A 19,594-nucleotide genomic window follows, 5' to 3' on the forward strand; every position below is an offset into this window, starting at 1 on the left:
GTGCTATAGCTCTGAGAATGTTTCTAAGTAAGATAGTGTGCTTAGCTTAGGGTGTGGGCGTGCTCCAGAGAAAGGAGTTCCGCTTCTATTCAGACTTATCTTAAATAAGTACAGAAGTAGGGTAAATAATAAAGGACAGAATATTTATTAAATTTCAAAGAAGAAGGATTTTGGGGCCAAGGTGTTGCCAAGATTCTAAACATATTTAGAGATTTACTATGGCAACTGTAAACTTTTTACAGCAAAGGTGGGTGTGATTTTAAATTTTTTTAATGAGTTTATGATGAAGCTGGAAGTCATCCATCAGTCACTTGGTACTCCATTTTGAATTTTCATGGCTTCAGTTGATCTAGACTACAGAATTGACATTGTAGGAGCAGCAGAAGAGGGAGTTAAGAGTGTCCAGTGGACAGTGATGGAAGGATATCACTATGCTGGTGGGTGTTTTGTGGTGACAGCATACCTCTAAAGTGTATAAGCTTTGATGTTACTCAATTGGAAAACAATAATGCGAGAAAAATTTTATCTTCAAGTCTCCCCAAACCTGTGTCTTTCCTGTTTGACCCTAGTTAACAGATCTTATCACTCATCACTCACTGTCTTCACCCAGGAAGTGTGCTGATATTCTACGAATCTGTGCTACATCCTAATTAGTAGCGTTGCTGATTTGACTTTCAGAACTATGCTTCTCTTTTCCCCTAGGGCTGTGCTTCAGGCAAGCAACTCCTGCCAGCCACCTTCACTTCATCGCTTACTCAGAGCTCTTAATCAGGGCTCCACTAAGATCCTGTAGTCCTCACTAACATGGCATTCTACAGCACACCTGATAGACCATTCCCCTATTTGACATCCCTTGCTAGAAATCACCAGAGATGACGATTGTCAGGCAATGGGAAAAGTTTGAATAGTAATGTTAAGCAAGAAGTAATGCATAGAGGAACAGCTAAAGAATAGATTGCTCTGGGGCCGGAGCGATAGCACAGCGGGCAGGGCGTTTGCCTTGCACGCGGCCGACCCGGGTTCGATCCTGGGCATCCCATATGGTCCCCCAAGCACCGCCAGGAGTGGTTCCTGAGTGCAAAGCCAGGAGTAACCCCTGAGCATCGCTGGGTGTGACCCAAAAAGCAAAAAAAAAAAAAAAAGAATAGATTGCTCTTTGAAGTGCAATTGTTCTAAATATGAACATATTGAAAGCAATTAAATACTTTATAAAATCTTTATGTTCCACTTTCCTTATTGATAGTGTTTGTGTGGTAACTGTGGGTTGGGCTGCACACTTCAGTTGAGTGCTCACACATACTTGGTAATGGTGCATGAGAATTTATTCATAGACTGGAGCGATAGCACAGCAAGTAGGGCATTTGCCTTGCATGTGGTCGACCCAGGTTCAATTCCTCCATCCCTTTCAGAGATCCGAGTAAGCTACTGAGAGTATCCCACCCACTCGGCAGAGCCTGGCAAGCTACCATTGGCATATTCGCTATGCCAAAAGCAGTAACAAGTATCATAATGGAGCCATTACTGGTGCCCACTTGAGCAAATCAATGGACAACAGGATGACGTGCTACTACACTGCTTATTAATAGCACTGGGGATCACAAATGGTAGTAGTGCTATGAGACAGAACTTGGCCAGTGGGATAGTGCTAAGTATCAAACTCATGACCATATGCCTGCAAAGCAGGTGCTCTACTACTGGGTCAGTCCCTGGGTCTCGAGGTATATACTTTAAGCGAATGGATTTTCTGGGATATTAATTATGTTACATCAATATAATTATACTAACAGCAAAATTCCTCAGCCTTCATTATCAATCAACCAAGGCATGACAAACGTTGACCTAAGGATAATTCTCTTAAAGCATTCACAATAGACGCTTTGAGTGATATTAAGGTGAATTTTTTTCCTCTGTTTTTCTATGTAAGTTTGTTATTTCTAGTACTATATACAGAAGTATATAGAAGTAGAATCCCTCTACTTCTATATACTTCTGTATGATATATAAAATAATATGAACACCACCAGGGAGAACTTCTGAACACAGGATCAGGAATATCACCTGAGTATTGCTGTGCGTAGACCCCAAATCTTCCACTCTGCAAAATACAGAGGGGGAGGGAAGAGGTGGTAGCTTTCATGTAGTGGGCAAGGCTTGACCAGGGGACATGTCCAGGTGAGGAGCCATGCATGGTGAAGATGGAGACAGAAAGGAGAGCTGGAAAAGATGCCAACCATGCATTTTAGATCCAGCAAAACAGTTCTTCAAAAAGATTACAAATCCAAATCAATGGTAATGGGCATACACAATGGACAACAGTAGTTTATATGATAATATCAGTAAAAAAGGGGTAACCAGATAAATAGTAAGGCACTTGCTTGCATACAGTTAACTTGTGTTTGACCCCTGACCCTCCTAAAGTCTCCTGAGCCCTGAGTGTACAGTCAGGAGTAAGACCTGAGCACCTGAGTCCAGCCCCCACCCCACCTCCTGAAAAAAAAGGACAAAAAAGAGAGGAAAATGGAGCTACATAGAACCAAAATATTGATGAGGGAATGAAAATGGAACACTAAAAATGATCTATTTAAGTCTTGGGATGTGACTGGAGTGGGTGAGGACATTTGCAAAGATATGACTTCAATTATCAGAACCACAGGCTGCTGCTAAATACCAATATAGCTCTGAGCTCCAGGTGGGATGGGGGAAAAGTGGGTACAGGTGGCCCCTGAGCATCTTCATGGCACAATAACAAAATAAAAGAAAAATCACTTAAAAAAAACAAAATAAATGATAGTAATGGAGAATAGAAGGACAAATTAGACATAGAACAGACAGTGCTAAGGATACAGTTTCATGGTGGAGTGAATGCCTTGTCTATGTGAGGGTCTGAATCTCAGTAGTATGTAAATAAATTAGTTAATTTTTAAAAAACAACTAAATGATATTAAATGAATACCAAATTGATAGATTTACATCCTTATCAATATACTCTTAAATAGAAATGAATTAAATATTGTAATTAGGGGCCAGGACTGGAGCGATAGCACAGTGGGTAGGGCATTTGCCTTGCAAACAGCCAACCAGGGTTTGATTCCTCCATCCCTCTCGGAGAGCGAGGCAAGCTACCGAGAGTATCCCGCCCACACGGCAGAGCCTGGCAAGCTACCCATGGCATATTTGATCTGCCCAAAACAGTAACAAGTCTCACAATGGAGACATTACTGGTGCCCACTCGAGCAAACCAATGAACAACAGAATGAGAGTGTCAGTGCTACAGTGCAATTAGGGGCCAGAGAGATAGTATAGGAATTAGAGTACATGCCTTTCTGATACCACATGCCCCCTCAAATATTACCTTGTGGTTCTAGAGACCTCCAAGTACTGCTGGGATGACCTAGTGGTCAGGATTCAACCATCTGACACAGTTGGATAAGAGTCAGAAGAAATGGACCTGGGTTTCCAAAGCACCACTTGGGAGGCTCTAAAATATATATTAAAAATAAATACCGAGTCCCATCAAAAAATAGGGAGCAGCGGGGCTGGAGCAATAGCACAGCTGGTAGGGCATTTGCTTTGCATGCAGCTGACCCGGGTTCAATTCCCAGCATCCCATATGGTCCCCTGAGCACCGCCAGGAGTAATTCCTGAGTGCATGAGCCAGGAGTAACCCCTGTGCATCGCCGGGTGTGACCCAAAATGCAAAAAAAAAAAAAAAATAGGGAGCAGAAATGAACAGAAACTTCCTCAAAGAAGAAATTCAAATGACCGAAAGGCATATGAAAAAATGCTCTTCATCACTAATCATCAGTGAGATACAAATCAAAACAATGAGATACCACCTCACACCACAGAGATTGACACACATCCAAATGAACAAGAACTACCAGTGCTGGCACGGATGCGAGGAGAAAGGGACCCTCATTTATTGCTAGTGGAAATGCAGACTGATCCAACATTTTTGGAAAACAACATGGACATTCCTCAAAAAACTAGAAATTGAGTTCCCAATTGACCCAGCAATACCACTTCTGGGAATATACTCTGGAGGCCACCAAAACACACAGCAGAAACACCATCTGCCCTCCCCATCCCAATGGACCCAGCTCCAGCAGCCAAAAACCTCCACAACCCAACCACTGTCACGCTCAAGGCCACTCCCCATGCACTCGGGCCAAGCCTCACACATGAGTGAAGTCCTATGGAACCCAGGTAATGCAGAACTTTGTGACCTTGGACTCTGGGCTCAACAGAACCAGAAGTGGAGATCCTGTGCCTGCTTTCCCCAGTCTTCAGTGACCCAGGGGTCACGCCCATAAGCCACCTCCTGCCAGCACCAGATAATCTCACCATCAGCCACCGTCCAGATCACACAGCTGCTTCTCCTGAAAAGGAGAATAACATGAGGCCCCATAACCATGCCACCGGACTCTGTGCCAGGCTGTTTCACATGAGGTATCCCAAAGAGGGGCAGGTGAGAGCCCTCCCCGTCCCAAGGGACCCAGCTCTGGCAGCCAAAAACCCCCACAACCCAACCACCGCCACACTCAAGACTGCTCCCCACGTGCTTGGGCCGAGTCTCACATATAAGTAAACATATTCCTGGACACATCATAAAATACTCCCGACCCATTCTCCATAATTACCACATCACAATTGATGGGGTTCAGATAGTAGGCAACAAATCATAGAGGGAAATATATATATATGTATACATATATATGTATACATATATATATATATATATATTTGGCTCCTGCCAAAATAGAACAATCTTCACACTGTTTTCTATAGGAACACTTTTATGTAAGCATGTTCAGCAGTTCTTCATAACAGACAATACAAAATATATTATTATGGTTGTGTTTTGGGACAGGGATTGGGATTTGGGATGGAAACATCCCAAATTGGGTGAGGGGAAGGTGTAATGGTGGTGGGATTGGTGTTTGAATATATATATATATATATATATATTTTCTTTTGGGGTCACACCAAGTGATGCACAGGGGTTTACTCCTGGCTCTACACTCAGGAATTACTCCTGGCAGTGCTGGGAGACCATATGGGATGCTGGGAACCGAACTGGGGTTGGCCGCATGCAAGGCAAATGCCTTATCCGCTGTGCTATCACTCCAGTTCTGGTGTTTGAATATTGAATGTAATCAAACTTTGTGAACTAACTTATAAAATTTAAAAAAATTTTTTTTAAATAATGTGGAGTTCATGCCCAATTTAATCAGCTTAATCAATGGCTGAATAAATAGCAGTGCTCCTACATTATTCAGTGTATCACTGTTGTCCCATTGCTCATCAATTTGCTTGAGCGGGCGCCAGTAACATCTCCATTCATCCTTGTTGCATTCAGGATCAGGGGAATGTGGCCCATTGTTGTTACTGTTTTTGGCATATCAAACATACTACGGGTAGCTTGCTAGGCTCTGCCATGTGAGATTCTGCATCACTCTCTTCCAGGAGCTTTGTTTTATAGTCTCTGGATCTTGGCCATTGATGAGATTACATGGTGCCGGGGGCAGTTTGTGGGTGTGACTATCAAGCAACTGGAAAAATGGGAATCTGGGTGGAGGAGGCCCCATCCTGATCTGAGCAGGCCTGGAGATCTCAGCCACGGGTCCTGCATACCTGGGGTTCCTCTGCTGGGTCCTTCATGCATGAGGCTTGTCCTACACAATTTTAAAAAAGAAAGAAGGACAGAAAGAAAGAAGGAAAGAAAGAAAGAAAGAAAGAAAGAAAGAAAGAAAGAAAGAAAGAAAGAAAGAAAGAAAGAAAGAAAGAAAGAAAGAAAGAAAGAAAGAAAGAAAGAAAGAAAGAAAGGAAAGAAGAAAGGAAGAAGAAAGGAAGGAAGGAAGGAAGGAAGGAAGGAAGGAAGGAAGGAAGGAAGGAAGGAAGGAAGGAAGGAAGGAAGGAAGGAAGGAAGGAAGGAGGGAGGGAGGGAGGGAGGAGGAGGGAAAGAAAGAAAGAAAGAAAGAAAGAAAGAAAGAAAGAAAGAAAGAAAGAAAGAAAGAAAGAAAGAAAGAAAGAAAGAAAGAAAGAAAGAAAGAAAGAAAGAAAGAAAGAAAGAAAGAAAGAAAGCACCACCTGCATTCCTATGTTCATTGCAGCACTATTCACCATACCCCAGAATCTGGAAACAACTTGGGTGTCTGAGAACAAATGTATGGATAAAGAAACTATGGCACATCTACACAATGGAATACTACACAGCTGTTAGGAAAAATGAGGTCATGAAACTTGCCTATAAGTGGATAGACTTGGAAAGTATCGTGCTGAATGAAATGAGTCAGAGGAGAGGGACAGATATAGAATGACTGAATTTATTTGTGGAACATAAAAATAAAGTATTATACTAATACCCAATGCCAGGGAAAATGGACCAGGAGAAGTGGTCAATGGTGTGGGAGTTGGATGATAATTAAGACAGAGGAGGATCCATTTTATGACAATACTAGTTGAAAATGATCACTCTGAACACGCACTAAGTCTTGAAAGCAGGAAAAAGGATATATATGATAACCTTTCAGCATCTGTATTTCTTCTTTGAGAAAGTTTCTATTCACTTCATTGTCCCATTTTTTGATGGGATTGGATACGTTCTTCTTGTACAGTTCAACCAGTGCCTTGCATATCCTTGATATTAACCCCTTATCAGAAGGGCATTAGGTGAATATCCTTTCCCTATTCTGTAGACTGAAGACTGTCTTTGTATTCTGGTCACTGTTTCTTTTGAGGTGCAGAAGCTTCTTAGTTTAAGATAGTCCTATCTCTGTTTCCACTTGCTTAGTCAGTGGTGTTTCGTCTTTGAAGATACCTTTAGCTTCAATGTTGTGGAGGGTTTTGATGACCTTTTGCAAACCATAAAACTCAAGAGGAGAGAGAGAATAAAAGGGAATGTGCCTGCCACAGAGGTGGGGTGGTGGTGGGGGGTTGGCGGGAGGGATACTGGGAACATTGGTGGTGGAAGATGGGCACTGGTGGAGGGATGGTTACTTAATCATTGCATGACTGAAATGTAACCACGAAAGTTTGTAAGTCTGTAACTATATCTCACAATGATTCATTTAAAAAAATAATAATAAAAAAATTTTTAAAGGAAATGATCCCTGAGTGCATAGCCAGGAGTAAGCCCTGTGCATCACCAAGTGTGGTCAAAAAAGAAAACAAAACAAGCAAATAAACCACAAAAAAGATACATATATTTGTTTTCTACTGGAGACGTACTTTAATACAAATAGATTAAATGTGATAAACCTACAAAGAGTAATCAAAGAATAGGATGGGATAGTTATATTAACAGAAAATTAAGCTTTAAGAGAAAAATGTTAGAAATGTGTATGAATAGTTTTATAATGATAAAGGATTAGTTCATTGTAATTATATGAGTCTAATAATCTAATGATAGAACCCCAGTATATTTAAAGGGGAAACTGCCAGAATTGAAGGAAAAACTAATAGATAAAAAGTTCAAAATTCTTGGGGCTGGAGCAATAGCACAGTGGGTAGGGCGTTTGTCTTGCACGCGGCCGACCCGGGTTCAATTCCCAGCATCCCATATGGTCCCCTGAGCACCGCCAGGGGTAATTCCTGAGTGCAGATCCAGGAAGAAACCCCTGTGCATCGCCGGGTGTGATAAAAAAAAAAGTTCAAAATTCCATACTCATAACAACTCAACAAGAGGAGAAAGAAGAGAAGGAGGAGAAGAAAGAAAAAGAGGAGAATGAGCACGGGGAAGAAGAGGGGGGGAGGGGGAGGAGGAGGGGGAGGAGAATAAGAATAAGAAGAAATAATAATATACTGGGTATGCAGCTCAGTGCTTCTATCTCTGGAGTTTAAAAAGTAATAAATCTTGGGGCTAAGGAGATAGCACCGTGGCATGCAGGCGATCCTGGTTCGATCCTTAGCATCTCATATGATACCCTGAGCACCGCCAGGAATAATTTCTTGAGTTCAGAGCCAGGAGTAACTCCTATGTGGACCACCAAAATAAAAAAAGTTATCAATCTGTATAATAACAAAAGACAAACACCATCTTATCATGTCAAAGAGACAAAAAAAACCAACAAAATTAAAATGGAAAGAAACTTCTTCAACTTCATAGATAAAGGCCACACATGAAAACTCATAGCTAATAGTATACTTTCTTCTAAGATCAGGAAAAAAAACAAGAATGCTTGCTCTTAACAAAAAGAAAATAGAAATAAGAGTTATTCAGATTGGAAAGGGAAAAAGTAGCACTGTAGCACTGTAGGATGACAGTTGTTCATTGACTTGCTCGAGCGGGCACCAGTAATGTCTCCATTGTGAGACTTACTGTTACTGTTCTTGGCATATCAAATATGCCACAGGTAGCTTGCCGGGCTCTGCCATGTGGGCTGGATACTCTTGGTAGCTTGCCTGGCTCTCCGAGAAGGATGGAGGAATCAAACCTGGGTCGGCAGTGTGCAAGGCAAAGGCCCTACCCACTGTGCTATCGCTCCAACCCCAAGATTTTTAGAAGGAACATAAGTATAAATCTTTCTGACCCTTGTCTAGACAGCAGTTTCTTGGACAGGACACTAATCGTCCAAATAATTAGGTGAAAAATAAATTGGACCATTTGACTGGTCAATGGTTAGAATTAATCACAAGTGTGTGTGTTGGGGAAGGGGGCAGTGCTGAGGGTAGGTAAGATAGAGAAGAGACCAGTATGACAATAATAGCTGGGAATAATCACACTGGACAAGATGAGTGCTAAAAGTTGGTAAAGGGATATTCCTGATAACCTTTCAGTATCAATATTGCAAACCACAATTCCCAAAAGTAATTGAGAGAGATAAAAAGAGAGAGACAGACAGACAAAGAGAGAGACAGAGACAAAGACAGAAACATAGAGAGAAGAAAAGCACCTGCCATAGAGGCAGGCTGGGGGTGTCGGGGGTGGGGGGTGATAGGAGGGAACCTGGGGACACTGGTGCTGTGAAATGTACATTGGTGGAGGGATGGGTGTTGGAATTTTGTATGACTGAAACCTAATCATAAATAGCTTTGTAAGGGTCTGTCTTACTGTGATTCAATTTTTAAAAGTAAAATGTCAAAACAATATACACCAGACCAAGTTGCCTAGCTTGTAACTTGATGTTGTGCAGAGGTGCCATATCCAAGACTCAGAGCAACCAGGAAATTTTCCCATAGCCACTGTGCACCTCTGCAAGTGGCAGAACTAGGGCTTCACTCAGGTCTGTTCACATTCCAGCTGTTCCTCCTAGAAATGCTCACACTGTGCCTGGCACAGAAACAATCAGAAGGGAAAAGGCTCTTAGTCTTATTAGATCTACTGCTTCATCCAACATTGATGCCCTTAAAAGTGTCAGAACTCACATTACACATGGAAGGATGCTGGGGAAAACTTCTGAAATAGGATGAAGAGTTGCCTCTGGAGTGACAGTAAAGGGAGGTGGCTGAAGTGTTTGGCTCCTGTGGGAAAGTGCCAGCAAGATAACACTGAGGTTGAGTCTGGGCATCCCGTTTCCCTCCTCTTCTCTTTCCTGTCTGATGGTCCCATGATTATGCAGAATTCTGAACATTAAGTTTAAGGTTCAGCTCAGCCCACACTCATAACCTGGCTGTCCTCCTTTCAAGGGAAGCAGAAGTGGGAATGAGGTGGAGGCTGTCATCACCCCCGGTACAGTCCAGCCACCTCTCTCTCCTGCCACCAGTGAGTCACTGGGGCCTCCGATCTCTTTTCTGAGAATCTGGTTCTGTTTTCCATCAAATGTTTAAGGTACAGGTCATTTAGTCCTATCTTGGGGGAATTGTGAAATGAAACACTTGTTTCTACACCTAATTTCAGAGACCTTAGGTGGCAAATGCTATTTTTCACCAGTGTGGTTGGCAAAACACATCATTTGAGGCAGCTGAAGCCATCATTAAGACATTTTAGAGTCCATTAATGAATTCCTCATCACAGATTTTAGTATTCACTGAACATATGCACCTGTGACTCCTTTGCCCTTGTGAGAAGTGTGAGAGAATAGCTCAGGCTTAATGCTCAGCACCAAGATCAGATTGTGGCAATTGTGCTTTGATTCCCTAAGAGTAACCCCCACGCTGCTTGGAAAGCACCAGCTCAGCAGTAACATGCAGACCCTTCAGGATGGATAATGAGGGTCCTATATCCAGCAAAGAATTCCTTTCCAATTTTTCAGTAATTGGTCTAGGGATGGACAAGTGATTAATTCTGACCAACAGGATATAAAGGGACTCATGTGTCCAGGTTTGGACCTCCTTTTCCTTTTTCTTCTTGTGAAAATATGGAACCTGGAGCTATGGAAGCCATCTTGCAAATATGAGATGACAAATCAGACATAAAACCTAGCACACTATAGTATGGGGATAGATGGAGCAAAGACCTATATCCCCCATCATGCCTTTGAGTCCCCCAATCAACCCAGTGATGGTTCTCCCTAGATTTCTTGTTTAATAACACATCACATCCCTAAAGGGTAGATTATATATTTCCTGAGACTAGCAGCAAAATATTCTACATAGTTCAGAGCTACACCAATGTGTGTTCCAAGAAAATCTTAGTTGTTGATCCATACACTCAGACAGATCCTCCAGGAGAGAAGTTGGCTATGACCCTGGTGTCCAGGTTGGGGCCAGCTCTCCCAGGAGAAGGTTTGAAAAATACTTGTTTCTTCAATAATGATATGCAAGAGTTGAATTTAATGAGCTTTAAGGTCTCTTTTCTTTCCAGCCTCTATCGCTGAGACTCCAGCTCATAAATATGCTCATAAATTCCACATATTTATGAGCAAACAGTCGATTGCCAGCACAGTCTCCAGCCTCCAGCCTCCAGCTCTGTTCTTCTCAGTATCAATCTGGGACAGAAACATAGGTTCTGAGGAAAATTAAAAACTATCCAGAAGAGGGTACATGTTAGAACATGTGTGTGCTAGGTCTTGGGTTCTATCCCCAGCACTGCATGGTCCCCAGCCACTGCTGGGTCAGCCACTGCCGGGAGGGGTCAACAAAACAAAACAAAACAAAACAGAACATTTCTTCCAGTTACGGTGTCTGGGTTTTGCATCTTAGTAAGTCCAGTATGACTTTTCTGTCCCCGACACTAGCAGCAAGGAACTACTCTGTGTCCTCTCCCTGTTTGCTCAGACCCAAGTCCCAACTACCTCTGCATTTCTGACTTTATTTTTGTTTTGTTTTTGATTTCTGGATAATACCCAGTGGTGTTTAGGGATTTCTCCTGGCTCCACACTCAGGAATTATTCCTTGAAATGCTTGGGGACCATATAGAATACTATGGATGGAACTCGGGCCACTGCCTGCAAGACAAGTGCCTAACCCACCATAAGGATCTGTCCCCATTATCGCTCTGGTGCCAGTATCTCAGCATTTTTGGACTCTTCTGATTAATGAATCTGTTATTTCTCTTTCTCTTACACTGGTACTAACTTTGGAGAAGCTCTGCATCATACCTGTGATTTGGCAATTGGGCAGGGAGTGTCTTCCTTCACGGTTGAATTCTCTCTGCCCAATTCTCTGTGAACTCAGATTCCTTTACCAAGCTCCCAACAAGGACTGAACAAACACTCAGGTGAATATTATGGAGTGTAACCAACTCTATTTTCTCTAAATGAAAAAATAGGGGGAATTTAATGACAGCTTTGAGATCTGGCATTTGAGATTGAGGTCAAGAAAATAACCATATTGCTGGTACCTGCTGTTTGTGAGAATTTGGGCTTGTTGCTGAGCCTGACACTAAGCTGAGCACCCCAGAGCCCTGCTCCACCCCATGCAAATCATCACCCTGAGGTATTCAAATGTCTCCAAACAAGAGCTGGGTTTGGTATATGAGTAAGCAAAAGTTTTACACAGCAAAAGAAACTACCACTAAAGCAAAAAGAGACCCTAGTGAATGGGAGAAAATAACTACACACCACCTATCTAACAAAGGGTTTATGTCCAAAACATCTAAGTATTAGCAGAAAATTTCCATGGTTCGTGGGGTTTTGCTTTGGGCCATGAAAGAAATTACATAGCAAAATTGGGCCAATTTATTTCTTTAAGCCCAAGGGAACACCAATGCTCTTGATGGAGAAAACGGGTGAGTCCAACTTCTGAAAACGGCTTTTCTTCAGTGACTTTCCTGACTCTTTGTCTCAGGCAGGACACCTGTTGACAGAGAACTTCAGTTCTGTTCTTCTAAAGCAGAAACAGTTAGAATGGGAAAAGCCTCCGGTCTTCCTGAACCGTATGTAGGAAGGGAGAGAGAAACACACAGGGATGAGAAAGACTTATGTTTGGCTCCTCACCCTGGAGCCTTCCTGGCTAGTATAACCCAGAAGCTGAATGTGGTTAAAGTCCTACTCCGTGCTGGAAAGGGGCTGAGTCTGGATCAGTGACAACAAAACATATTATCAGCCACAGCATGATAGAACATCAACAACACTCTGACAAGGAGCTCACAAGACTCAACCACAATTCCATCAGAAAAAGGGGAGAAAGGCTGGAGAGATAGTACAGAGTTTTGGACCCTAACCTTGCACATTGCCAGCCTGGGTTTGATCCTCAGCACTGCACAGGATCCCTCAAGCACCACTCTGAGTTGACCCCTTAACACAGAGCCAGGACTAAGGCTGAGTACCACTAGGTGTGGCCCCTAAACAAACAATAAACAAACGATAATAATAAACAATCATACAAAGGACACACAGGTACATGAAAAACTAGTCATCAATGCTGATTATCAGAAGAATGCAGATCAAAATGGTAGTGAGACCTTACCGCACACCAGAGAGGATGGCTTGTATCAGAAAGGCCGTACCAAGGTTGGCAGGAATGTGGAGTAAGAACACCCATCTGCTGTTGTAGGGAGGTAACTTGGCCCAGCCTCTATGAAAAAACAGTACGGAGAGCTCTCAGAATATTAAAAATGGACTGGAGATGATAGTGGAGGGAATGTAATAGTAGTGGTAGGATTGGTGGTGGAATATTGAATGTCTGTAACAAATCATCATGAACAACTGTGTAAACCTGGCATTTAAATAAAGTGTAGGGGAGAAGTTTACACATGTAGGCCTTACCTAGTTTAAGTAACTCCAAAATATATTGTCAGTATATCAGTACAGAATTTAAAAAATTATTAATGACATGTAAGTCACACTGTCATTCCATTGTTCATCGATTTGCTCAAGCGAGCACCATTAACATCTCCATTGTGAGATTTGTTGTTACTGTTTTTGGCATATTGAATACGCCACGGGTAGCTTGCCAGGCTCTGCCGTGCGGGCAGGATACTCTTGGTAGCTTGCCAGGCTCTCTGAGAGGGACGGAGGAATAGAACCTGAGTCAGCCTCGTGCAAGGCAAATGCCCTACTCACTGTGCTATTGCTCCAGTCCGAGATTCAAGTATAAAGTAAATTTCAATGCAATATACTTTAGATTACAGAGTTGAAAATTACTTATGTAAATGAGAATAGGTATTTTATTATATTGTATTAAATGGTTTCAATTTCTTTATTTACATAGGTTAAAATCAAATAGCAATCACAAAATGACTTTTACTGATTTATTTTCTGATCATTCTATTTGCCATTTCTTTAAGTTTTGTTGGAGCAAGCAATATAAGGTAAATTTGTTATGTGTCTAAAGGGGCAGGGTGGGGTTGGGAGAAAAACTGGGGACATTAATGGAGGGAAGGTCACATTGGTAGTGTGGGAACACTAGACATCTGAAACAATTGTATCGTGAACAACTTTGTAAATCATGGTGTTTTAATAAAAATTAATTTTAAAAACATTAAAAATGGATCTTTTAGCAGGATAATTCCCCAGCTAAATGGTCCCTGCCCTAGAGTCCAGAAGGATTGTGCAACTGATCTGGATTTCTCAAACATTAGTTCTATTTCCCTGACCCAAGGAGTACATAAATCTCTCAAAAGGGAGAAGCCCAGAGTGTTCGCTCTGAGGGCCTCCAGAGTTCTTGGAAAGTGTTTTCCTGTTGGAGTTGATCTCCCCTCCCAGCTCAGGGCAGCCCAGCATGAAGTACTTTAAAGACTGGTCCTAGGTTAAGTCGGGGGAAGATAGAACAGAAGGTGGGGTGCTTTCCTTGCATGTGACCAACCTGGGTTTGATCCCCAGCATCATCCCACATGGTCCCCCTGAGCATCACTAGGTGTATTTCCTGAGCCAAGAGTAACCCCTGAGCATTGTGGGGTGTGACCCCAAAACAAAACAAAAAAAGATAGAGTATAGGCACAATGGAGTACTACTCAGTAATAAGAAAAATGGAAAAGAAAGAAAAGAAGAAAATAAAGAAAATCTTTTCCTTTGCAAAAACAGGGATAGAACTAGAGGGGGGCATGCTCAGCAAAATATATAGAAGAAAGACAAACACTGTTGATCTCACTCACATGTGGAATATAGAGAAGAAAAGCAATGGAACAGACACAACGAATGGGGACTGGTGGACTGAGACTGCAGAGCTGAGGCCAGCAGCAAGGGAAGGGGAACCAGGCAGGGAGAGGGTCCCATGGGTGGGGGAACACACTGGTGCCTTGACGGTGGCCATGGCTCTGGTGCACTATGACTCTGAAGAGGCATGAAACTGTACATCTAAACCACACAGTTCTGTAAACTAATATTATCCCAAAAGAAATGTTGAGCTGGAAATGATGAGGTCGCACAGGGACACTGCCGGGCCCCTTGACGGGCCAAGGGAGAATCTGACCTACAGTCACCCTCACTCTGATTTCTCCTTGCTTTAACTGAACCCCTGACGGCGGGTGACAGATTTGTGCCAGCGAGGCCAAAGGACAGCCTCAGTTTCCTTGAAACCTTTAAAAAGGTAAAAAAACATTCTAACTGTTTTACATGTTAACACTTCAGTGGTCCTTAGCACACTCATGGCAGTATGCAACACCACCATCCGCAGGAACATTCTCTTCCCCAAGAGAAACTCTGTCCCCATTAAATGCAAAAGGCTGCCCATTTCCACACTCCAGCCTCTGGCAGCTCCTATTCTACTTTATGTCACTAGGAATTTAACGCTGTAGGCGCCTCTCATATTAGACTCATGCAACAGCATATGTTCATTTGTGTCAGGCTGAATTCATTCAGCACGTCTGCATTCTGGAGCACGTTGTTCAGCCATGATGGAATTATGCATGTGGCTGGATGGTACTTCCCTCTCGGGCTACTGTGACTGTGAAAACAAGTGACAGCACCATGACCTTTGGCAGGACCAGGAGGGGTGAGCACAGGGAGTAAGAATCCTGGCAAGCACTGGGGTCAAGTGTTCAAGCACCACAATCTGAAGAGCGACCCAGTGAACATCACAAACGTGCAAGCACCACAGCCAAGTGTGTGTGTGAGCCTGGGTCCTCCCAACAGCATCAACATGAGAAGGGAAGCAGTGGAAAGGCACGGCATGTAGGAATTTAAGATGGGGGCTAAGAGCTGGCTCTGGGGCTGGAATGCACACCCACATGCAGGAGTGCATGGTTGCCTGTGCATCACCAGGAATGAGTCCTGAGCAGGAGTGAGTAGCTGTGTACTACTGTGTATGACCCACAAAAAGGAACTAAAAATAGGGCCTGAGAGGGCTCAACTGGCCCAGCAAATGCTTTGTAAGCAGGAGGTGTGGGTTTGGCCCCTGGCACTACATGCTCCCCTGAGCACTCCTGGTCTCCCAAGTACAGAGACAAGAGTATCCCCTGAGCAATGCTGGGTGTGCTCCCTTCTGGAACTGAAAAGAAAAAGATTATGCAAGTGCTTTAAGGAATTCTTTGGGGGGAGAAATAATAAATTCCCTCTTCCTCTCCTTTAAATTCATCCGGGCTTATTTTCTTGAGTGTGTGTGTGTGTGTGTGTGTGTGTGTGTGTCTGTATCTGTGTCTGTGTCTGTGTGTAAGAGGGAGAGACAGAGACAGAGACAGAGAGAAAGAGAGAGAGAGAGAGAGAGAGAGAGAGAGAGAGAGAGATTGAAATCAAACACAGGACCTCATACACATGAAGCCTGAGCTCTATCACTACGTTCCATTTCTAGAGCTGGATTGCCTGCCTTTGAGAAGGGTCACAGGTTACTTAATCAGGTCACTTGTTGAAGAATAAAAGGACCTCAAAGAAGAGCTTGGTGACGTACAACAACTGCCTCATAAGCACATGGTCGAGAATTCATTTTCCAGGGCTGCCACATGGTCTTAGCATGGTCCTTTAAACTCTGCTACAGGTCCCTGCCCACAAGCCAGTAAGTCCCCATCCACCAGAGTGATGGTAAGTCCCTATCCACCATAGCTGAAGGGCTGCAGCCAGATGAGATGCCAGGCGAGCTCTACAGCCACACATGGGCAGGTGCAACCCCTGGGTCTCAAAGCTACAGCAACAGACAAGAAGGCGGGGAAGAAAAATTCATTAGTATAAAAAAGGAAAAGAGGAAGCTGAAGAGACAGTCCAGGTTACACCTGCCTGGCCTGTGGTGAACGCCAGCTGGGTTCCCAACAGAAGGTTCACCATGCATAAAGCAGGCGTGGCCCCATGCACTGGCACATGCAACTCACTGCAGGACCTTCCTCCCAGCCTCCAAACAGAAAAGGAGGCCAGGAGAGAGCACAACAGGTTTGCGAGACTGTTTTGCATGTGGAAGGCCCGGGTTTACTCCCTAGCACCATGTGGTCCCCTCAGCAGCACGAGGAGCAACTTCCAAGCACCATATGCAGGAACTAGCCCCTGAGCACTTCCAGGTATGTGGCCCCCAAAAAGTAGAATAAAAAAAATTGACAAGGGGGCCCCACATCTGGCAATACTCAGGGCTTATTCCTGGCTCTGAACTCAGGGATCACTTCTGGCAGGGCTGAGGGGACAATATGAGGTGCCAGAGATAGAACCTGGGTCAGCCATATGCAAGGCAAGCTTCCGATCCATTGTACTATTGCTCCTGTCCCAGAAAAACACATTTAAGGAAAAAATAGAATCATCAAATTTCAATAACAGCTGCCTGGTCAATAGTCACAGATTTTTACTAGCGCTTGCCTAAAAGAGACTTGAGTGGAGGCACAGGGCTCCTGTCTTAAACAGCAGAGAACCTTTCCCTCAGCTTTGAGTCCTTGGCATGCCTGAGGGCTGCAGACATGCTTGTTTTTGTTTTCTGGGTTGTTTATTTTTTTTTTTTAGTGGGTGGGGTGTTTGTGCCATACCCGGAGGTGCTGGGAACGAAACTGGGATTGGCCTCATGCCAGACAAAGCACCTAACCCCTGGGTTATGTCTCTGGGCCCCACTCACATGCTTGTTTGTGGTACTTCCCAGGGGTCTATGTGCTCCTGTTCAGGTGCTTGTTGGGGTTGCGCTCCCGGCCTCGGAACTCATTCATCAATTCACTGTGGTGCCCATAAGGGTCTCACAATCTGGGCACAGATGTTTCCACATACCTGCTGGCATCTCACAGATCACACATGGTCTGCTGGGAGACTGGACAGCAGAGCTGCGGGGATCACACTTGGTGCATAGTGATATGGGAAGGCCCAGGGATCAGACACATCCTCGCGCTTGCAAGGAGACGCTTTGCCACTGAGGCCTCCCGACCACCCCACCAAAAAAAGAGTACATTTAAATTGGTCTCATGAACAGAGATCAGTGTAAAGTGCTATTTGAAAACATAAGGGTAAATAACAAAATAACAAAAGAAACCCTAGAAAGATCTGAAGACCGGGAAACTGAACAAAGCCTAGGGCAGGGCTGGATCAGGAGACTGCTTATGTACTAATGATGGCACAACTTATCTACAAGGTTGTATCACCACGGAAGAAAGTAAATACATGTATTCAAAATATATGTCAAGCCATATCTCTTATCTTGACAGATCACAAATGCACCAAGGAGTTTGATTGATTGATTGATTGATTTATTGACTGATTTTTGAGTCACACCCAGCGATGATCAGAGGTTACTCCTGGCTCTGCACTCGGGAATTACTCCTGGTGGTGCTTGGGGGACCATATGGGATGCTGGGGATCGAACCCAGATCGGCTGCATGCAAGGCCCTACCCGCTGTGCTATCGCTCCAGCCCCACACCAAGGATTTTTAAATGCAGCAATGAAAGTTTTGAGTAAACAAAGGAAACTTTGGAGTACTTTTGTTTTGCCGGGTCTTGAACAAAATGTGGAAGAGCTCAGGCATGGTGTTTAGGAGTTGCTCCCAGCAGTGATTGGGACCATAAAGGACTGAGGATCAAATCTGGGGCTCCGACATGGCAGAGTATGTACCCCAGTCTTCGTGTTATCACTTGGCACCAAGAATACCCTTTTAGAACCTCTGAACAGGAAAATGATTTCTTGCTTCTGTTTTGTTTTTAGGCCACCCCGGTCATGTTACTTCTGACTCTCTACTTACCGGTCACTTCTGGTGGTGCTTAGAGAATAAGTGGTGCCAGGGGTTGAATGGGTTAGCTGCATGCAAGGCAATACCTTTAACCCTGTAGTGTCTCTCTGACCCCAGTGCTTTCTAACTTTGACTTAAAATCCAAAAGTTAATCCAAAAGGCTGAAGAGAGTACAGTGGGGAAGGTGCTTGCCTTGTATGTGCCCAACTCAGATTTGATCCCCCACATCCCATATTGTCCCCCAAGCACCATCAGGAGTAATTCCTAAAGGTAGACTCAGGAATAATCCCTAAACATCATCAAAAAATTTTAAAAATATATCCAAAACCCTGTGGACATCCCCACCAGCAGTGAGGACCCACATATACACAAACAGGTTGTCGGAGTTTGTTTTTCATTTATTTATTTGTCTGTGTTTGGACCACACCTTTTACTCCTGACTCTATGCTCAGGAGTCACTCCTGATGGTGCTCAGGGGACTGTTTGGGATACCAGGGATCAAAACGGGGTCAGCCGCATGCAAGGCAAATGTTCGACCCACTGTGCTATCACTCTGGTCCCTGATCTTGTTCTTTCATGTGTGCCAATCTCATTAGTGTGAGGCAAAAACTCATTGTTGTTTGGATTTGCATGTCTCTGATGCAGGGAATTTTTTCATATAATTATTGTCACCAGTATATCTTTCTGGACTGTTTCTGTTCATCACTTTCCCCCATTTTTGGATAAGCTTTATTTCTTGCTAAGTTTGATAAGTGCTTTCTAACTTGGATACTAACTCCTAGTCAGATGAGTGATAGGCAAATAATTTGCCTGTGAACTGTAGAGAAAAGACATTTGCATGCCTATGTTTACTGCAGCACTATTAAAAACAGCTAAAATCTGGAAACAACCCTACTGTCCAAGAACAGGTGACTGAATAAATAAACTATGGTGCACATACACAGTAGGAGAAAGATGAAATCATGCTCTTTGCTGCCACATGGATGGAATCATAGAGTATCATGTTGAATGAATTTAGTGAGAAGGAGAGGGACAGACACAGAGTGATTTCTCTCAGATGTTGGCTATAAAGCAGTATAAGTAAGGGAATAACAAATGGCCCAAAGCAACAGAACCTGTGAACTGATTGTAGAACTGAGCCTACCACGGAGGGGAGTGTCTGAGGGAGGAGTCCTCAGACAACAGACACTCAGGTGGATTTGTAGAGTTGGAATG

General features: G+C 43.5%; 1 protein-coding gene across 2 annotated transcripts in view; it reads right to left on the reverse strand.

Moving 5' to 3' along the window:
* SPECC1 (sperm antigen with calponin homology and coiled-coil domains 1) overlaps positions 1 to 19,594 on the reverse strand; it is a 457,476-nt gene that overhangs the window by 19,291 nt on the left and 418,591 nt on the right. The window contains exon 16 of one of the 2 annotated variants that reach the window (XM_055139256.1): positions 12,790 to 12,897. The exons of the other annotated variant lie outside the window; for it this stretch is intronic. Coding sequence (XP_054995231.1) covers positions 12,790 to 12,897 — 108 coding nt within the window. The remainder of the gene's footprint in view (positions 1 to 12,789; positions 12,898 to 19,594) is intronic. 2 annotated transcript variants of the gene reach the window in all.

The sequence above is a fragment of the Sorex araneus genome, chromosome 5 (assembly GCF_027595985.1).
Source record: "Sorex araneus isolate mSorAra2 chromosome 5, mSorAra2.pri, whole genome shotgun sequence".
NCBI classification, from domain to species: Eukaryota; Metazoa; Chordata; class Mammalia; order Eulipotyphla; family Soricidae; genus Sorex; species Sorex araneus.